This window comes from Chlorocebus sabaeus, chromosome 3 (genome assembly GCF_047675955.1).
Source record: "Chlorocebus sabaeus isolate Y175 chromosome 3, mChlSab1.0.hap1, whole genome shotgun sequence".
In the NCBI taxonomy this organism is placed as follows: domain Eukaryota; kingdom Metazoa; phylum Chordata; class Mammalia; order Primates; family Cercopithecidae; genus Chlorocebus; species Chlorocebus sabaeus.
Genome location: NC_132906.1, coordinates 26,242,668 through 26,261,270, shown reverse-complemented (window position 1 = coordinate 26,261,270; position 18,603 = coordinate 26,242,668). Strand labels below are relative to the sequence as shown.

The 18,603-nt window shown below is 40.8% G+C and overlaps 1 protein-coding gene across 1 annotated transcript; it reads right to left on the bottom strand.

Moving 5' to 3' along the window:
* Positions 1-62: 62 nt before the first annotated feature.
* NUDT15 (nudix hydrolase 15) lies at positions 63-9,349 on the bottom strand. Its single transcript, XM_007960376.3, has 3 exons — positions 9,126-9,349; positions 6,828-7,024; positions 63-1,591 (listed from the first exon to the last, which is right to left on the bottom strand). The coding sequence occupies exons 1-3, from the start codon at positions 9,281-9,283 to the stop codon at positions 1,452-1,454; spliced, it is 495 nt and encodes a 164-aa protein (XP_007958567.1). The 5' UTR covers positions 9,284-9,349; the 3' UTR covers positions 63-1,451.
* Positions 9,350-18,603: the final 9,254 nt, after the last annotated feature.

Sequence of the window (18,603 nt, the reverse complement as noted above, 5' to 3'; positions counted from 1 at the left end):
GATTTTGTTTTTGTATGGTTTTATCTAGAAATATTTATCATATAGAAATGAAAACTGAGAAATTTCTTCAAATTTTTATTAGCCATTTACAAGTAACAAAATCCCATTATGTATAAACACGTAAATAACATTTTTGACAGTTTTTATTTTTTTCACATATTAAAACCCACTAAAAATAACCATTTTTCTAACCAACAACAAAAATCATTAGTGACAAGAGTACTGCTGCTTTACATTTCTCCAAATTTCTTCAATGTCTGATGACAGACGAAAGTTGGATTCTCATATCTGCTTTTGCATTCAGCCTATTATAATATCACACCAGATAGCCTCTCAAAAACTCCTCTGCACACTCATGAAAAAATGAGTGAAAAAGATAAATGATGGCCGGGCGTGGTGGCTCACACCTGTAAGCATTTTGGGAGGCTGAGGTGGGCAGATCACTTGAGCTCCAGAGTTCCAGACCAGCCTGGCCAACATGGTGAAACATCGTCTCCACTAAAAATACAAAAATTAGCCAGGTGTGGTAGTGGATGCCTGTAATCCCAGCTACTCAGGAAGCTGAGGTAGGAGAATTGCTTGAACCCAGGAGGCGGAGGCTGCAATGAGCTGAGATCGTGCCACTGCAACACAGCAAGACTCCTTCTCAAATAAAAAAAAAGGAAAAACTATAAATGATGAAATGGTAAGTGTTATAAAAACAGCTTTGACCTAGAATACCCTTGAAAGGCTCTTGAGGCCCCCCCGCCGACCACACTTTAAGAACCACTGCTCTAGACGAATCTCTTCATTTTACATGTAAGGACCCTGGACCTCAGAGAGAGTAAGTGAGAAACTCAACATCACAGCCTGTTAATAGGAGGATACAGACATTAGATGGTTTGTCTCACTTCTGTTGGTTTAGGTTCTCAACTGGAAACCTGGGAAATACACCCTAATGACCTGTCCTATTCGCTGTAAGTTGCAAAGATTGCCACAATTTATTTATTACCCTCTCCCCCACATGTCTTTAATAAAAGAGGTAATCAACAAATTTGGTAAATTTTGCAACAGGCATACTGTGTTTGAACATAAACTACAATATTTGAATTCAGGTCTCTATTTGAACAGAAACACTAAGGCAAATTCGACTGCATCCTACTCCATGCAAGCTAGTAATGACAAACTGCACAGTAAATATCATAGGTAAATATGGAAAGCAGATTACCCATAATATCAGTATTTATCATAGATTCTGTGTCTGGAATACAATTCAATGACATATTTCAGAAAAATTTTCTCAAGTACTGGCTGAAACGGTGGTGGATACATTAAGAGATTGCAAATAAATTGGTGATCATAAGATCTTTTTTAGATAAAATGGAGTTGTTCTGCAATGTAGACATTTTTCATTCCCTAACTAGACCTTATTCCTGTGTTTTTAAAGAAAATCAAGAAATCTTCTCAGCCACCTAGAGATGATTTCCTTTGTATCCCACCAGATGGTTCAGATCTTCTTTAAATGGATCATAGCCTTGTTCTTTTAAACAACGCAGTCCCCAGAAAAGCTGGTCCAGAGGAGGAAATTCTTCCCAAGGAACCCACTCCCAACCTAGAAAAGAAAAATGCTAAATCAATTTATTTAGCTAACAGAAAACATAGGGTATTTATTTGGGTAAGCTAACCTATATTTAGAAAAAATTAATTGAATTTAAAAATAACTTGCTACTAATAAACTCTAATAGTAATGCTTTACATTTGCTTGGCTATACAAATATAATTTGCATGTAGAATGAAGATCTTATGAAGAGAATGGTGGTCATTTAAAACATTGTGTTATTTGAATGTGAAGCCCAGTTTACAAAGGCTATGCCAGGGTAAACACAGATTTAGTATTAGTCAATGTTTATTTAAATATTTTTGTAAAAAATGCAAAAAACTTTATATACTATAGGTTATACTACATTAAAATAAACCATTTCCTTCACCTATAAAATAAAGTAGATTACAAAGTTTCTAAGATATCCTCCATCTCTTAAAAAAGTATGAAAGCTGTGCAGAGGAAAATAAAATATTGTACCTTGGCATATTTTAGATAAACAAATACAGAAGATAATTTTTTAAAATCCATTCAAACAAGAAAGATTTAACAGTGTCTATCAGTTATAAAGTACATGAAATTCTAGAAAAAGATTCTAGAGAATGGTGTTTTCTTTCATGATTTAAATGTAAATAACATAGAAGCACAGATGCTTATGACAGGCAAATACCTACATAATATATTAAGATATACACTCCATGTTCTGTTTCTTTATGATCACCTGTTTTTACTACGTGTAAGCACTAAGTATCTCTCTGCCCATAAAATACAGGTATACAGGTATGTATTTTCACTTTGGGAATGCAGGGGCCAAAAATCCATGAAACTGGAACAAGTACAGGAAGAGACGATTAATAACTGTAACCATACACTAATGAGGTGGTGTGGTGGGCGGGGGGGAGAGAGAGAAAGAAAGAAAGAGAAAGGGAGAGAGAGAGACAGATTGAGTACCCAACAATGCGGTGCAAGATGCTTAATTAACCGGATCTCCAAAAAGCTGTCCATGAAGAGATTACCCCATCCCCTAGAAAATGAAGTGTCTGGATGAGCCTCCAAACTATAATTAGATGGTTGGAGGAAAGATGCACTAAATAGTAAACTGAAGCAGGCTATCCAGATCCAAGGCCTGAGTAGCATGGGACAGAGAGACTGTATCTTTATACTAGAAAGAAAGCAAAGACCTACCAAGCCCTTGCACCTTGGCTAGGCTGCAACTGGTTATCAGTATAGCTGGTTATCAGGCTGCAACTGGTTATCAGTATAGCTGGTTATCAGGCTGCAACTGGTTATCAGTATAGCTGGTTATCAGGCTGCAACTGGGAATAAAGTGAACATAATTTCTGCTGTATTTTTACTAACAGATATAGAGGAATAAATGTTTTTGATCAAATCTGATTTGATGCTAGTAATCTTGGACCTTCTAAATCGTACTGCTTTATTTGAGATTACTAGCAAGGTTCATGTCAGAGAGTTAACAAAATGAAAGTGGACAAATAAAAAAGTTACATAAATGAATTTTAAAAATCACAATGCACGTAAAACTACTCCTAGCTACTATATCCTAAGAGGAATAAAACAATACATATAGTTACATGGTTATAAAAACTCATGATTTAGTACTTAAAGTAGAATAGTAATCTTATAGAAGTTATTCAAAAGTAGGACAGGCTAGTACTAAATGAAAGCTTCACAGAAAGAGGTTGGCTTGTATATTCATTCACTGGGTCCTTTCTTCCTTCAACATATTTTGAATACTGATTATGAGCCAGACACTCTGTTTGGTAGGGAAGAGTCCAAAATGTATAAGCCAAAAGAACTGTTCTTTGGCCGGGCGCGGTGGCTCAAGCCTGTAATCCCAGCACTTTGGGAGGCCGAGACGGGCGGATCATGAGGTCAGGAGATCGAGACCATCCTGGCTAACACGGTGAAACCCCGTCTCTACTAAAAGAAATACAAAAAAAAACTAGCCGGGCGAAGTGGCGGGTGCCTGTAGTCCCAGCTACTCGGGAGGCTGAGGCAGGAGAATGGCGTGAACCCGAGAGGAGGAGCTTGCAGTGAGCTGAGATCCGGCCACTGCACTTCAGCCTGGGTGACAGAGCAAGACTCCGTCTCAAAAAAAAAAAAAAAAAAAAAGAACTGTTCTTTATAGATTCAAAGTTCAGTTAAAAAAAAAAAAAAGCATAATTTGAAGTTGAGTTGAATTTGAGATGCCTTCTGAACATTAAGGGAAGATATTTAGAAAGCAACTGGAAACACAGGCCCACAGCTCAGAGAAGCGAGATTCAAAATTATAACTTGCATCAAGATTCCCCAACTCAAATCCCTACAGAGACCAGACAGGGCAAAAAGAGGACTGAAGAATGAGGAAGTACCCAGAGGTGGCTTGGTGAGTAAGAATGGTCAAATAAAGCTGGTGGGACAGTCAGTGACCTTGGTGTTTTCTCTATAGCACCTTCTCTAAAAATGAAGGTTTTCTGTATCTGCCCACTGTGAAGGATACTGAATATATATAAAAAAAAACCTTAACTATTTCATCATATTTGTCTCTTCTAGTCTCAGCTTTATTTGCCCATAGAAAAAAGAAAAATAAGAAAATGTCTAGTCCATTTCTTCTTTTCTTCTTTTTGAGACAGGGTCTCACTCTGTTGCTGCTCAGGCTGGAGAGCAGTGGTGATATCAGAGCTCACTGCAGCCTTGACCTCCCAGGCTCACATGATCCTTCCGTCTCAGCCTCCCGAGTAGCTGCAATTACAGGTGTGTGCCACCACTCTGGCTAACACTTTTAGTTTTGTAGAGACAGGGTCTCACTATGTTGCCCAGTATATGTATATACGTCCCTTTGTCAGAGACCCTTCCCGACCACCCTGATATAGCATTCATATATCCCTTTCTTTTTTTTTTTTTTTTTTTTTTGAGACGGAGTCTCGCTCTGTCTCCCAGGCTGGAGTGCAGTGGCCGGATCTCAGCTCACTGCAAGCTCCGCCTCCCGGGTTTACGCCATTCTCCTGCCTCAGCCTCCCGAGTAGCTGGGACTACAGGCGCCCGCCACCTCGCCCGGCTAATTTTTTGTATTTTTAGTAGAGACGGGGTTTCACCGTGTTCGCCAGGATGGTCTCGATCTCCTGACCTCGTGATCCGCCCGTCTCGGCCTCCCAAAGTGCTGGGATTACAGGCTTGAGCCACCGCGCCCGGCCCCATATATCCCTTTCTTACACAGCTTTATTGCTCTTTTTAGTCCTTATTGCTACTATAATAAAGTATCTGTAATCTGTCGTTTTCCCCGCTCACTAAAATGTAAAGTACCAAGAGGGCAGGGACTTTGTTCTACGCAACATTGTTTCTTCAGTGCCTAGAACAGTGTCTGGCACACCACTCAATAAGTATCAGTATCTGTTGAATGAAAAGATTCTTCCCTATTAGAGAAGAAATTAAATGTTTAGAGGGGTGCTTCAATACATGAGACCACATGGATAAAGTTTCATATGGCAAGGAATATACTGAAAAAGTTTGATATTTTTCTCTTTAGTTCTTTTTCTCTGTTTTATGAGAAGTTGAGGAGAGACAGTAGACAGAAAATCCTTAGAACAATGCTTAGCACATAGTAAACAAACTTTCAGTGCACTCAATTCAACATAGAGGGTAACAGATAATGAAACCACCTTTGCAAAATTATAACAGTGACAGAAATCTAACAAAGCTGACTCCAACTTGCTTCTAACCTCACAAATTGTCTGCTCATTTCTACACACAGGCCAACCTAACTATGGGAGGAATTTAGTTTACAGTTTAACTTTAAAGTAAGGATGATAATAGTCCCTTCCCAAAACTAACCCCCTCCTTGTTGTGGGACCAAAGCTGCTTTTGTAAAACTAATAAAAGGTCACAAGGTTAGAATTATGGTAAGGGCCAGAATTCTATTAAGATGTAGGCATAGTTAAACTCTAACCAGGCATCATTTTATAACTTGCCTTACTGCTCAGGAAGCATGTAGCCAGTGATCAAAAGATTTATAACTCCCAATTACCCCTACAGATGGCAATGCTATTGTAAAACCTAAGACTAGTGTTTGAGATCTTTTTCAGGCTTTGCATTCTAATGGACCAACTGGTACCACCCAAATCGGTAAGCCACACAAAGAAACCCTGACTCAAGTGGTCCTGTGAAGCCCCCATCGAGGAACTGACTTAGCACAAGAAGCAGCTGACATCCCTATGGTTTTATCCCCAACCCAACAAATCAGCATTTCTCATTCCCTAGCCCCTTGCTTGCCAAACCATCCTTGAAAAACCCTAGCCTCTTAATTCTCTATGGGTAGGATTTAAGAAGTATCTCCTGTCCTCCTCAGGCAGCTGCCCTGTGATTATTAAACTCTTTCTCTGCTACAACTCCTACTGTCTCAGGGTACTGGCTTTTTCTGGGCAGCAGGCAAGGAGAACCCAACTGCTCTGAAACAATAACTGTTTTATCAGTGTAATTATTTACAGTAAATGGATGGTATTAACTCTCCTGCACAGGTGAGAAAACTGAGGAAAACAGATAAAATATTTTCCTTAAAATTACTGCCTGAAACAAAATTAAACACTAACAATAAAACTTACTGTGTTCACGAGGTTCTTCATATGTAAATCCTTACAAGAACCCATCCAAGGTACTTACTATTATCACAGATGAGAAAAGAGGCCCAGGCACGAAATAATTTGCCCAAGGTCACAAAGCTCTAAGAACCAGCACACAAACACAGGCAGTCTGGTTCCTCATGGTCCAAATATATTTACCTATCTGTATCTCTATATTACATCTCTACATTCACATATCTTAGGCTATTCAGACTGCTATAACAGAATATTTTAGACTACATGGCTTATGAGCAACAGAAATTTATTTCTCAACAGTTCTACAGACTGGGAAGTCCAAGATCAAGACACTGGCAGATTCCATGTCTGGGGAGGGCCCACTTTCAGGTTTCCTAGACAACCATCTTCTCTCTGTATCTTTACATCATGGAAGGGGTCAGGGGTCTCTTTTACAAGGGCACGAATTCCATTCATTATCTTATGATCTAATCACCTCCCAAGGGCCCCACCTCCTAAAACCATCATCATGGGAGTTAGGATTTCTACACAGAATTCTGGGGGAACACAAGCATTCAGACAATAGCATTCTCTTCATATGGCAACACACTGTAATATTCTTCCAGACCACAGGCTCTCCTCAAAGAAAAATGTAGGATTATATATAATTCTCTTACTTTCATTTTTTTCAGGTTCTACATTCTTTGGTTCTGAATCATGAGTCACATCCACTTCTCCTTTCATTAATATAGTAACATAATGGTATTTCTCCTTCTCAATGAAAGAATTCACAACTGAGGCAAAGCGAACATTTTTCAGGTGAAGAGCTGCTTCTTCCCAGGTTTCCCTTTGAGCACATTCTTCCCAGGTCTCACTGGAAAACAGAAAAAAAAATTAATTATATTTTTTATATATACATATGTGTGTATATATGTATATATATAAATGTATATACGTGTGTGTGTATATATATTTTGCCATGAAATTCTTGGCCAGAAGTTTCTAGTGTAAAGCAAAAAGAACTGTAATTGGTTCCTGCTTTAAAACAACAAATCAGCCGGCATGTGGCTCATGTCTATAATCTTTTGGAAGGCCGAGGCAAGAGGATAGCTTGAGTTCAGGAGTTTGAGACCAGCTGAGGTCAACATAGTGTGACCTCATCTCTCAAAAAAAAAAGAAATAATAGCCAGGCATGGTGATGCGTGCCTATGGTCTGTGGTCCCAACTACTCAAGAGGCTGAGGCAAGAGGATAGTTTGAGCCTGGGAAGTCAAGGCTGCAGTGAGCCATGATGGTGCCATTGCACTCCAGCTGTAAATTAGTGCTGAGATGGCTAAATGTTTTGTGTGTGTGTGTGTGTGTGTGTGTTGGGGGCTTTTTTTTTAACTATTTTACAGGTAATCTCAGACATCCTATTATACCATCCCTAAATAGTTCAGTATGTACCTTGAATAGACTTTTAAAAAAAACACAACGACAAACATTTTCATACCTAACAAAATAATTCTTTAAGTATCATCTGATACCCAGTGTGTGTAGCATTTTCCTCCGTGATCTTAAAAATGTCCAATTCAGGGGTGTGTGTGTGTGTGTTTTGGGCGGCGGAGGGAAGGGCAGTCAAGATGAAAAAAGAAAATGCTCTGTGATGGGCACAAAAGGATTCACTATTTTCTCCACTTTGATGTACATTTGAAAATTTATACTGAAGGAAAAACAAGTGCTGGCTCTGATGCTTTAGATGCTGTTTATCTGTTCTTGATTAGCATTATTCTCACTTCAGAATCCACTTTTTAGCACCATCCCAGGCTTTTTTTTTTAACTTGAAAAACATTATTTTTTTTTACAAAAGTGTTTCGTATACACTTTTGTACATAAAAATGTACATGTTAAATATATATACAATTTGATGAGTCTGGACATATGCGCACACCCATGATAGTATAGTCAAGGTGATAAACTATCCGGGCTCTCTTCACTCTTGTATAGAACTGAGTCTCCTTAGCTGTCCAACTCCTCTGATAGTTATAATGAATTGCGGAAGTGCCAAGGCAGAAGGCAGCTTCAAGGGGATTTAGTCCAACGCTCCCATTTTAAAGATGAAGAAACTGAGGCTCAAAGCGTTTCATTAGCCCATTTGCTTGGTTAGCGTGCAACTAAAATTTTACATATAATCATCTCAACAGATGCAGAAAAAAATGACAAAATCCAATACTCATTCATGATTATTTATTTTTTGGTTGCACTCTAGCCAAGCAAATGGGCTTGGTTACGCGGTCAGTAGGTATTAAATTGATCTGTGTTGGTCTAAATCACATGGAAACCGGCCGGACGCGGTGGCTCACGCCTGTAATCCCAGCACTTTGGGAGGCTGAAGCGGGTGGATCACCTGAGGTCAGGAGTTCGAGACCAGCCTGGCCAAAATGGCGAAACCCCGTCTCTACTAAAAACACAAAAATTAGTACGGCGTGGTAGCGGGCGCCTGTAATCCCAGCTACTCATGAGGCTGAGGCATGAAAATCGCTTGAACCTGGGTAGCGGAGGTTGCACTGACTCGAGATAACGCCACTGCACTCCGGCCTGGGCTACAGAGCGAGACAGTCTCTCCAATCAATCAATCAATCACACGGAAACGGTGCAATGTCTTAGTTGAAAACATCGGGCTGCTGGAGGTTTACACACACCTGCTTTCCTCCTTTTGTGTGTAAGCTGTGAGAAACACCTCACAGACAAAATCCCAACCACCACCTAGCGGGCGCGCAGCCGGAAGGACCCAGCTAGCCAAGCAATGACCTCGCCTGACCCGTCACAGCGCCCCATCCTGGGCGAGAGCCTAAGTCGAGGGGAGGAACCGAGGGAACGCACGAGAAACGACGCAGCGTCAGCGCGGACGTTGTCACGCACGGCGCACGAAGGAAGCACAGTGTGAGCTCGTCCCTCAGCGCACGCTGCGCTTTCCTCGCGTCCGCGGCTGCTCACCCGAACTCCAAATGACCTCCAGGGAGTTGGAAACTGCCGGCTCCAACCGAGCCTTTCCTCTTCCCCAGGAGGACGCAACGCGGATGTTTGCAGCTGGTCACCACGACTCCTACTCCGACTCCGGGCCGCCGCCCCCGCGGCTCTGCACGGTCGGTCATAGCGCGTGGGAGGACGCGCCTGGCAGCGGCAGGAAGTGACGCGCTCACCGCCCAGTCCCGCCGCCCCAGCCAATCTCTCCCCGCGCGGGCGCAGGCGCCGAAATCAAAGCGAGAGCACCTCGGCGTCTCCAGCTGTCTGTTGTGCGTAATGCGTCGCGGAGGGCTATCAGCTTGCGGAATGTCGTGTTTCCTGCCAAAGGGCAGCGTGCTTTAAGAGTTTCGCTCTAACTAAAGTTGCTTACTGTTGTGCTTTGAGTATTCATCACCCATCAGCCTATCCACTCCCAGATTCATCCAAACCATGTATTTGCATGTACAAGCCGCCTGCTCTTACAAACCTCGGCACCACTGCACATTCTCCTCTTTTCCTTTGAATGACCTCGCCCACCATGGTGCACCCGTTTGCACTATAGCCCAAATCAGCGTGGTACCAGGACAAGGATAGGTCGTTTAGAAACATCCCATTATAGACAACTATGCTTAAAGTATATTCATAAGCCATGGGAGGAAATCAAGGCTAATTCTACCAGTTAGTTACAAACAGTGGAAAACAGACGTTTTCAGATGTCTGCACACCATGTACCTTGCAAAACACAAACCAGCTGAATCATAAAAACAAATGACTAGTCACTGGGAGGATTTTCTCTCTCTCTCATTATTTTTACTTCTACCAAAGTAATGTGCACACACTGGTAATTTTTTTTTAATTTATTAATTTTCACCAAGCTAATTTTTTTTTTTTTTTGTAGAGGTGGGCTGTTGCTCTTTTGCCGAGGTTGATCTCCAACTCTTGTCGTCAAGCAGGCTTCTCACTTGGGCCTCCCAGAGTGCTGGGATAACAGGTGTGAACCACTGCTCCTGACCTATAGCTATGATTTTAAGAAGTAAACTGATGCAAAAACCGCAGCGAGAACAACCTGACCCTCTACTCCTACTTCCAGAATCAATCTCTTTTAACTCTTTGAACTGTATTTCTGAAATTTGCCTACGTATTTCTAAGTAATATGCTTACTCTCCATGTTATAGTAAATGGATAAGCTTTTTACAGCATCTCTCCTTACTGTCAACATTCACATTCATTACAAGTGTACTCTATAATATCTTCTCAAATAAAAAATGGTAGTCTATAAAAAGGATAATATATTAAACAATGGGATTAATCCCAGAAATACTAGGTTGGCTTAATATTTGAAAAGCCAATGTAATTTAGCATATTAACAGAGGGAGAAAGGAAATACATATAACCATCTCAACAGATGCAGAAAAAATTTAACAAAATCCAGGCCTGGCACGGTGGCTCACACCTGTAATCCCAGCACTTTGGGAGGCTGAGGCGGGTGGATCACAAGGTCAGGAGTTCAAGACCAGCCTGGCCAAGATGGTGAAACCCTGTCTCTGCAAAAAATACAAAAACAATTAGCCTGGCATGGTGGTGGACACCTGTAATTCCAGCTACTCGGGAGACTGAGGCAGAGAAATGCTTGAACCCGGGAGGCAGAGGTTGCGGTGAGCGGAGATCGCTTCACGGCACTCCAGCCTGGGCAACAAGAGCGAAACTCCGTCTCAAAAAAAAAAAAAAAAATCCGATACTCATTTGTGATTTTAAAAACCCACAAAACCTCTGAGCAAACTAGAAATAAAATGAAACTTTAACAACATGATATATGGCATCTACAAAGACCTACAGCTAACATCATATTTAATAACTGTTTTGAGCTGAATTGTGTCCCCTCAAGATTCCTATGTTGAAGTCCTATCCTCCAGTACCTTAGCATGTGGAGACAAGATCAAGTTAAAATGAAGCCACTAGGGTAGGTCCTATTCTAATGTGTCCTCGCAAGAAGTGGAGATTAGAACCCAGACTATGTTCTATGGGAAGACTGCGTGATGACACAGGGAGAAGGCAGCCGTCTGCAAGCCAAGGAGAGCAGCCTCAGAAGAAACCAACTCTGCTGACACCTTTATCTTAGAATTCTAGCCTCCAGAATTGTGAGAAAATTAGTTTCTGTTATTTAAGCCACACGGTCTTTGACACTTCGTTATGGCAGCCATAGCACTAGCCTAGCCTTAGTCTCGGTGAAAGACTTAAGATTTGGGAGAAGCTAGGGTATCCACTCTGAGCACGTTTAGTTATCATGTTGCTGGAGATTCTAGTTAGCACAATTAATAAAATTTAAAAATCAATAAAAGGTAGTTAAATTGGAAAGGAATAAGTAATCGTCTTTTTTTTAAAAAAACAATCCTGAGGAATTAATTAAAAAGCCTTTAGAACAAATAAGCAAGTTTATCAAAGTCATAGGATTCAAGGTCAATATACACAATTGATTATATTTCTATATATTAGCAATGAACCATCGAAAAGTAAATTGTTAAAACAAGACCATTTATAATACCATAAAAAAAACATACTTAGAAATATAGTTAGCAAAAGATGTGGAACACTGCTACACTGAAAACTATAAAACTGAACCAATGGCCGGGCATGGTGGCTCACACCTGTAATCCCAGCACTTTTGGAGACCTCAGGTGGATCCCCTGAGGTCAGAAGTTCAAGACCAGCCTGATCAACATGGTGAAACCCCGTCTCTACTAAATATACAAAAATTAGCTGGGCGTGGTGGTGGGCACCTGTAATCCCAGCTACTCAGAAGGCTGAGGCAGGAGAATCGCTTGAACCCAGCAGGCAGAGGTTGCAGTGAACTGAGATCACGCCATTGCACTCCAGCCTGGGTAACAAGAGTGAAACTTTGTTCCAAAAACAAAAAACTGTGAACCAAAAATAAGATTCTAAACACCTTCACCCCCAACCATCTGAATGGACTCCGTCCTCTTGGCCAGAGAACTCCAAAGTTAACCTGAAAAACTGGTTCAAGCCATGATGGAAGCAGGGGTCGGATATGCCTCATTATGCCCCCCTTTCTTTTTGGAATTCAGGAAAAGCCAACCAGCATTTAACATTAACACAGATCTTAAGTGTGATAAGAAACATTTATAATCTAGTCTTTTCGAAGGCTGCTTCCTGGAGGCTTCAGCTTCATGATAAAATTTTGGTCTCCACAATGTCTTATCTTAACCCAGACATTCCTTTCTATTGATAATAACTCTTTCAACCAATTGCCAATCAGAAAAATTTAAATCTACCTATAACCTGGAACCCCTGCCCCACTTCAAGTTGTCTTGCCTTTCTGGACCAAACCAGTGTTCAATCTGTATCTTAAGTGTATTTGAAGTCTCATGTCTCCCTAAAATGTATGAAACCAAGCTGCTCCCCAACCACCTTGAGCATATGTTCTCAGGGTCTCCCAAAGGCTGTGTCACAGGCCATGGTCACTCATATTTGGCTCAGAATAAATCCCTTCAACTATTTTACAGAGTTTGACTTCTTTTTTTATTTCAAGTTTTTGGGGTATAGGTGGTTTTTGGTTACATGGATTCATTCTTTAGCTGTGATTTCTGAGATTTTAGCGCACCCATCACCTGAGTAGTGTACACTGTATGTAGTCTTTTATTCCTCACCCCTCTCCCAACTTTCCCCTCTGAGTCCCCAAAGCCCATTGTATCACTCTTATGCCTTTGCATCCTCATAGCTTAGCTCCCACTTGTAGGTGAGAACATACAATGTTTGCTTTTCCATTCCTGAGTTACTTCAGTTAGAATAATAGCCTCCAGCTCCATACAAGTTGCTGCAGAAAACATTATCTTGTTCCTTTTTATGGCTGAATAGTATTTTATGGTGTACATATACCACATTTTCTTTATCCACTTGTTGGCTGATGGGCACTAAGGTTGGTTCCGTGTCTTACTGTGCTGCTATATGTGCATATGTGTTTTTTATGTAATGACTTATTTTCCTTTGGGTAGATATTTATTAGTGGGATTGCTGGACTGAATGGTAGTTCTACTTTTAGTTCCTTAAGGAATCTCTATACTCTTTTCCATAGTGGTTGTACTAGTTTACATTTCCAGTAGCAGTGTAAAAGTGTTCCCTTTTCCTCACATCCAGGCCAACATCTATTGTTTTTTTACTTTTTTATAATGGCCATTCTTACAGGAGTAAGGTGGTATCTCATTGCGGTTTTAATTTGCATTTCTCTGATGATTAGTGATGTTGAACATTTTTTCGTGTTTGTTGGCTGTTCGTGTATTTTCTTTTGAGAAATGTTTATTCATGTCCTTTGCCCACTTTTTGATGGGATTGTTTTTTTCTTGCTGATTTGTTTGCATTCCTTGTAGATTCTGGATACTAGTCCTTTGTCAGATGCATAGTTTGCCAGATTTTGACTCTTTTCATTGACAGAACATTACTGAAGAAAATGAAATACTTAAGTAAAAGAAGAGAAATATGATAAACGTGGATCAGAAGACCCAGTATTGTTAAAATGTCGATTCTCTACAAATTAACTTACATAGATTCAATGCAGTCCCAATCAGAATAACAGAAGGCTTCCCTTTCCAGTAGAAATTGATAGGTTAATTCTAAAATTGGTATGGAAACACAAATAACTAGAATAACAAAAACAGTTTTTAAAAAGGAAACATTTAGAGGATTCACACCACTTGATTTCAAGACTTAGGATCAAGCCACAGTAATCAAGAGAGTATGGTACTGGTAAAAACATAGACACATAGATCAATGAGACAAAATAGAGGCACTAGAAATAGATCCATATATATATATATATATAATTTTTGAAAATGTGCAAATACAATTCAATAAAGATAGTCTTTTTAACAAATGGTGCTGGAACAATTTGACATATAAGTGTAAACAAAAAGCCTCAATTTATAATTGGCACCATATATAAAAATTAGCTCAAAGTGGATTGTAGACCTAAATAAAAACATCTAAAGTATACAATTTCTACAAGAAAATATAGGTAAAAATATTTGTGATCTCTAATTAGGTATAGATTTCATAGCTATGACACCAAAAGAATGACCCTTAAAAAATGATAATCTGGGCCAGGCATGGTGGCTCACACCTGTAATCCTAGCACTTTGGGAGGCCAAGGTGGGCGAATCACAAGGCCCAGAGATTGAGACCATCCTGGCTAACATGGTGAAACCCCGTCTCTACTAAAAATAGAAAAATTAGCTGGGCGTGATGCCGGGCGCCTGTATTCCCAGCTACTTGGGAGGCTGAGTCATGAGAATGGCCTGAACCCAGGAGGCGGAGCTTGCAGTGAGCCAAGATCGAGCCACTGCACTGCAGCCTGGGTGACAGAGCCAGACTCCGTCTAAAAAAAAAAGAAAAATCTGAGTTTCACCAAAATTAAAACCTTTCTCTCTTTGAGAGACACTGCTATGGGCTCAACTGTGTTCCCACAAAATTGACATGTTGAAGCCCTAATCCCTAACATGATGGTGTTTGAAAAAGGGGTCTTTGGGAGGTAATCAGCTTAAATGAGATCATGAGGCTAGGGTTTTCATGCTAGGATTAGTGGCCTTGTAAGAAGAGACCACAGAGCTTGCTTGCTCTTGCTAAATGAAAACAGAATTCTAAGCTTCCAACTGACTGAATGGACCCCTTGCACCCCCCACTTGGCCAAGGGAATGCCAGAGAAACCTTGGATGCTGAATTTACATCTATGATAGGATAGGAGATTGGACACACCTCATTATACCCCCTCCCTTGTTAATAGTCATTAGGTTTTCAGCCGGGCTCTGTGGCTCACACCTGTAATCCCAGCACTATGGGAGGCTGAGGCAGGTAGATCACCTGAAGTCAGGAGTTCGAGACCAGCCTGGCCAACATGGCGAAACCCTGTCTCTACTAGTAATACAAAAATTTGCCGGGTGTGGTGGCCAGTGCCTGTAGTTTCAGCTCCTTGGGAGGCTGAGGGATGAGAGTCACTTGAACCCAGGAGGTGGAGGTTGTGTGCTGGGAGAAAAGCTGAGTGTTGGGAGAGAAGCTGAGGCAGCGCTTGCATGTCTGACATAACGTAAAAGAGTCTTGGAACATGTCTGGGTCCGGGGTCTCAAACCCCTCGCGGCCTTTGGAACAACAAGCTCTGTGCTGAAGGGTGGAAGGCTGCCCTGCCGCACCATAATCTAAGCCCAGGGCATAAAACCCCTCGTGGTTTGTATGGAACCCAGGGCTCAGGGCATAAAACACCTCCTGGCCTCTGGAATGTGTCTAGACTTGCTGGCTCCTTGCTTCTAGCACTCTCATTATCTCAAATAGTAGAACATGTTCCATATGCTGCAAAGAAAATGCTAAACCGTCACAGCTGTAGCTCATTTGCTTGATGGATCACTACCTTTCAATCCCCACATCCTTACCACCTGTTTCTTTGTTTGATCACCAATAAATAGTGTGGGCTCCCAGAGCTCGGGACATTCACAGTCTCCATACTCCATACATGCCCTGGACCCATTTTCTCTCTCAAACTATCTTTTCTCATTCCTTTGACTCTGCTGGACATCGTCTCCCCCACGACCTGGTGTTAGGTCCAATCACCGCATCATTGTGGTGAATCGAGATCGCACCACTGCACTCCGGCCTGGGTGACAGACTGAAAGTGTCTCAGAAAAAAAAAAAGTCATTAGGTTTTCTTCCCTAAAAGCCAAACAGAAACTAGCCCTTTCAAAAGACTGCTAGTTTATCTTCCCAGGTGCAGAACAAAACCAAGATGCAATTAATAGTTCACTGGTCCCTGAGATAAAATGAGATTGATGTTTCCTTTACCTCTCCCCTAGACGGAAGCTTCCTCTATTCCCTTTTTCTTCAAATGTTCACCTTATCATTTGTAAAATGTAGATTTACTGGGCTCTAAAGTCTTGTAAGTATGTAATCATTTATCTCACTGCTGCCTCCTGTTTTTTAAGGAAAATGTATAAATGCTAAACCTCCTGAGAACCTTTTTGGAAAAAATAGCCACAGATGCTTCTGTGACTTATGTTTTTCCCAGGCACACCCTTAAGCTGGCTCAATAAACCTGGATGATTTGAGACTTATGCCTCAATCACTCGTTTTGGTTGTCACTCTATCTCTGCTATGGTTTGAATGTGTACCCCAAAGTTCATGTGTTAAAAACTCAATCCACAATGCAACAGTGTTGAGAGGTGAGATCTTTAAGAGGTGATTATGGCAGAGCTCTCATGAATGCATTAATGCTAATATCTTGAGAGGAGGTTAGTTATTGTGGGAGTGGGTTCCTGATAAAAAGACAAGTTGGCCCTTCCAGCTTTTCCCTTCTTTCTCTCTCTCATGCACACGTGTGTGCATATGTGTTCTCTTAACCCTCTGCTCTTCCACTATGGGAAGATACAGCAAGAAAGCCCTCATTAGATACAGTCTCTCGACTTTGACTTTCCAGCCTCCATAACTGTAGGAATAAATCTCTATTCTTTATAAATTACCAAACAGAAACCATTCCTTATAGTGGCACAAAACAGACTAAGACAATCTCTCTTTGCTCTGTGAGAAGACAGTGAGAAGGCAGCCATCTGCAAGCCTGGAAGAAGGCCTTGACCATCAAGCAAACCTACTGTCACCTTGATCTTCTTGGACTTCCCAGCCTCCAGAACTGTGAGAAATAAATGCCTCTTGTTTAAGCCACTCAGTCTATGGCATTTTGTTATAGTAGCCTCAGTTCACTAAGACCCTAGTTAAGAAAACAAAAAGGCAAGCTGTGGACTGGGAGAAAATGTTTGCAAAGCACATATCTTATGAAGGACTTGGATCTAGAAGATGCAAAGAATCCTCAGCTTTCAATAATAAAGCAAACAACTCAAAAAATATATGGACAAAAGAATTGAACAGATATTTCACCAAGAAGAGATATTGTATTAGTCCGTTTTCACACTGCTGATAAAGACATACACAAGAGTGGATAATTTATAAAGATAAATAGATTTAATGGACTCACAGTTCCATGTGACTGGCGAGGCCTCACAATCATGGTGGAAGGTGAAAATCACATCTTACATGGCAGCAGACAAGAGAGAATGAGAGCCAAGTGAAAAGGGAAACCCCTTATAAAACCATCAGATCTCATGAGACTTACTCACTACCCCGAGAACAGTATGGGGGAAACTGCCTTTATGATTCAATTATCTGTCACTGGGTTCCTCCCACAACATGTGGGGATTATGGAAGCTACGATTCAAGATGAGATATGGGTGCGGACACAGCCAAACCATATCAGTTATGATGGCAAATAAGCACATGAAAAGATGCTAAGCATCATGAATCATTAGGAAAATAAAAGCTTAAACCAAACTGAGGTACCTGTGCACATCTATCAGAATGAATAAGAAAAAAAATCCCCATGAAAACTGGCAATACCAAATGCAGGTGAGGATACAGAGCTGTTAGAACTCTCATACATTGTGAGAATGCAAAATTGCACAACTGCTTTGGAAAACAATTTGCTATTTCGTATAATGTTAAGCATACATTTATCATAAAACCCAGTAACCTTACTCCAAGATATTTACTCACAAGAAATGAAAACTTATGTTCATACCAAGACCTCTATGTAACAGTTATAGTGGCTTTATTCATAATCATCAAAATCTGGAAACAAATGTTCTTCAACTGGTGAATGGATAAACAAACTGTGGTAAATTCATACAATGGGAAACCACTCAGCAATATAACGGAGCAAACATCTGATACACTCAACAACATCGATGAATCTCAACTGCATTATGCTACATGAAAGGAATCAGATATAATTGGCTATATGCTGTATGATTTCATTTATATGACATTTTAGAATAGGCAAAACTCTGGACATAGAAAACAGGTCAGTGTTTGCCTGGGGCTGAGGATATGGAGAGGGGTTGATGACAAAAAGATGTGGGGGATTTTGTGGGGGTGATGGAATGATTCTGTATCTTGATTATCACGGTGGTAATATGATTATGTATTTGCTAAAACTCATAGAACTGCACACTAAAAAAGATGAATTTTGCTATCTGTATATTAAAACTAAAATGAAACTTTTTGAAAAAAACAAAAAAAGAAAAATGTAATGTGGATTTCCAGAAAGAAAAAAATCAAGATACAATTCAGCAGTAGAAAGTGTCAAAGCAATGCTGAGCTGAACTGTTCCACTTAATATAAAAAGGGGTCATCCTTTCGGGTGGAGCAGAGCCTATGAAGATTATATATCTGCAGAGGCTAGCCTTAGCAGGTTCCTCCTCTCACTGGGCCTTGGAGGACTTGGAGAGCCTGGCTCTGGGGTGGTGGTATTCATGGTCCCAGGTATTCCTGTTGAGGTAAGTAGGCCACTCCTAGAACATAGTAGGAAGTCTGGGGCTAACAGGACGTGGGAAGATGAAGAGGAGAGCCTAAGACATTCAGAAGTCAC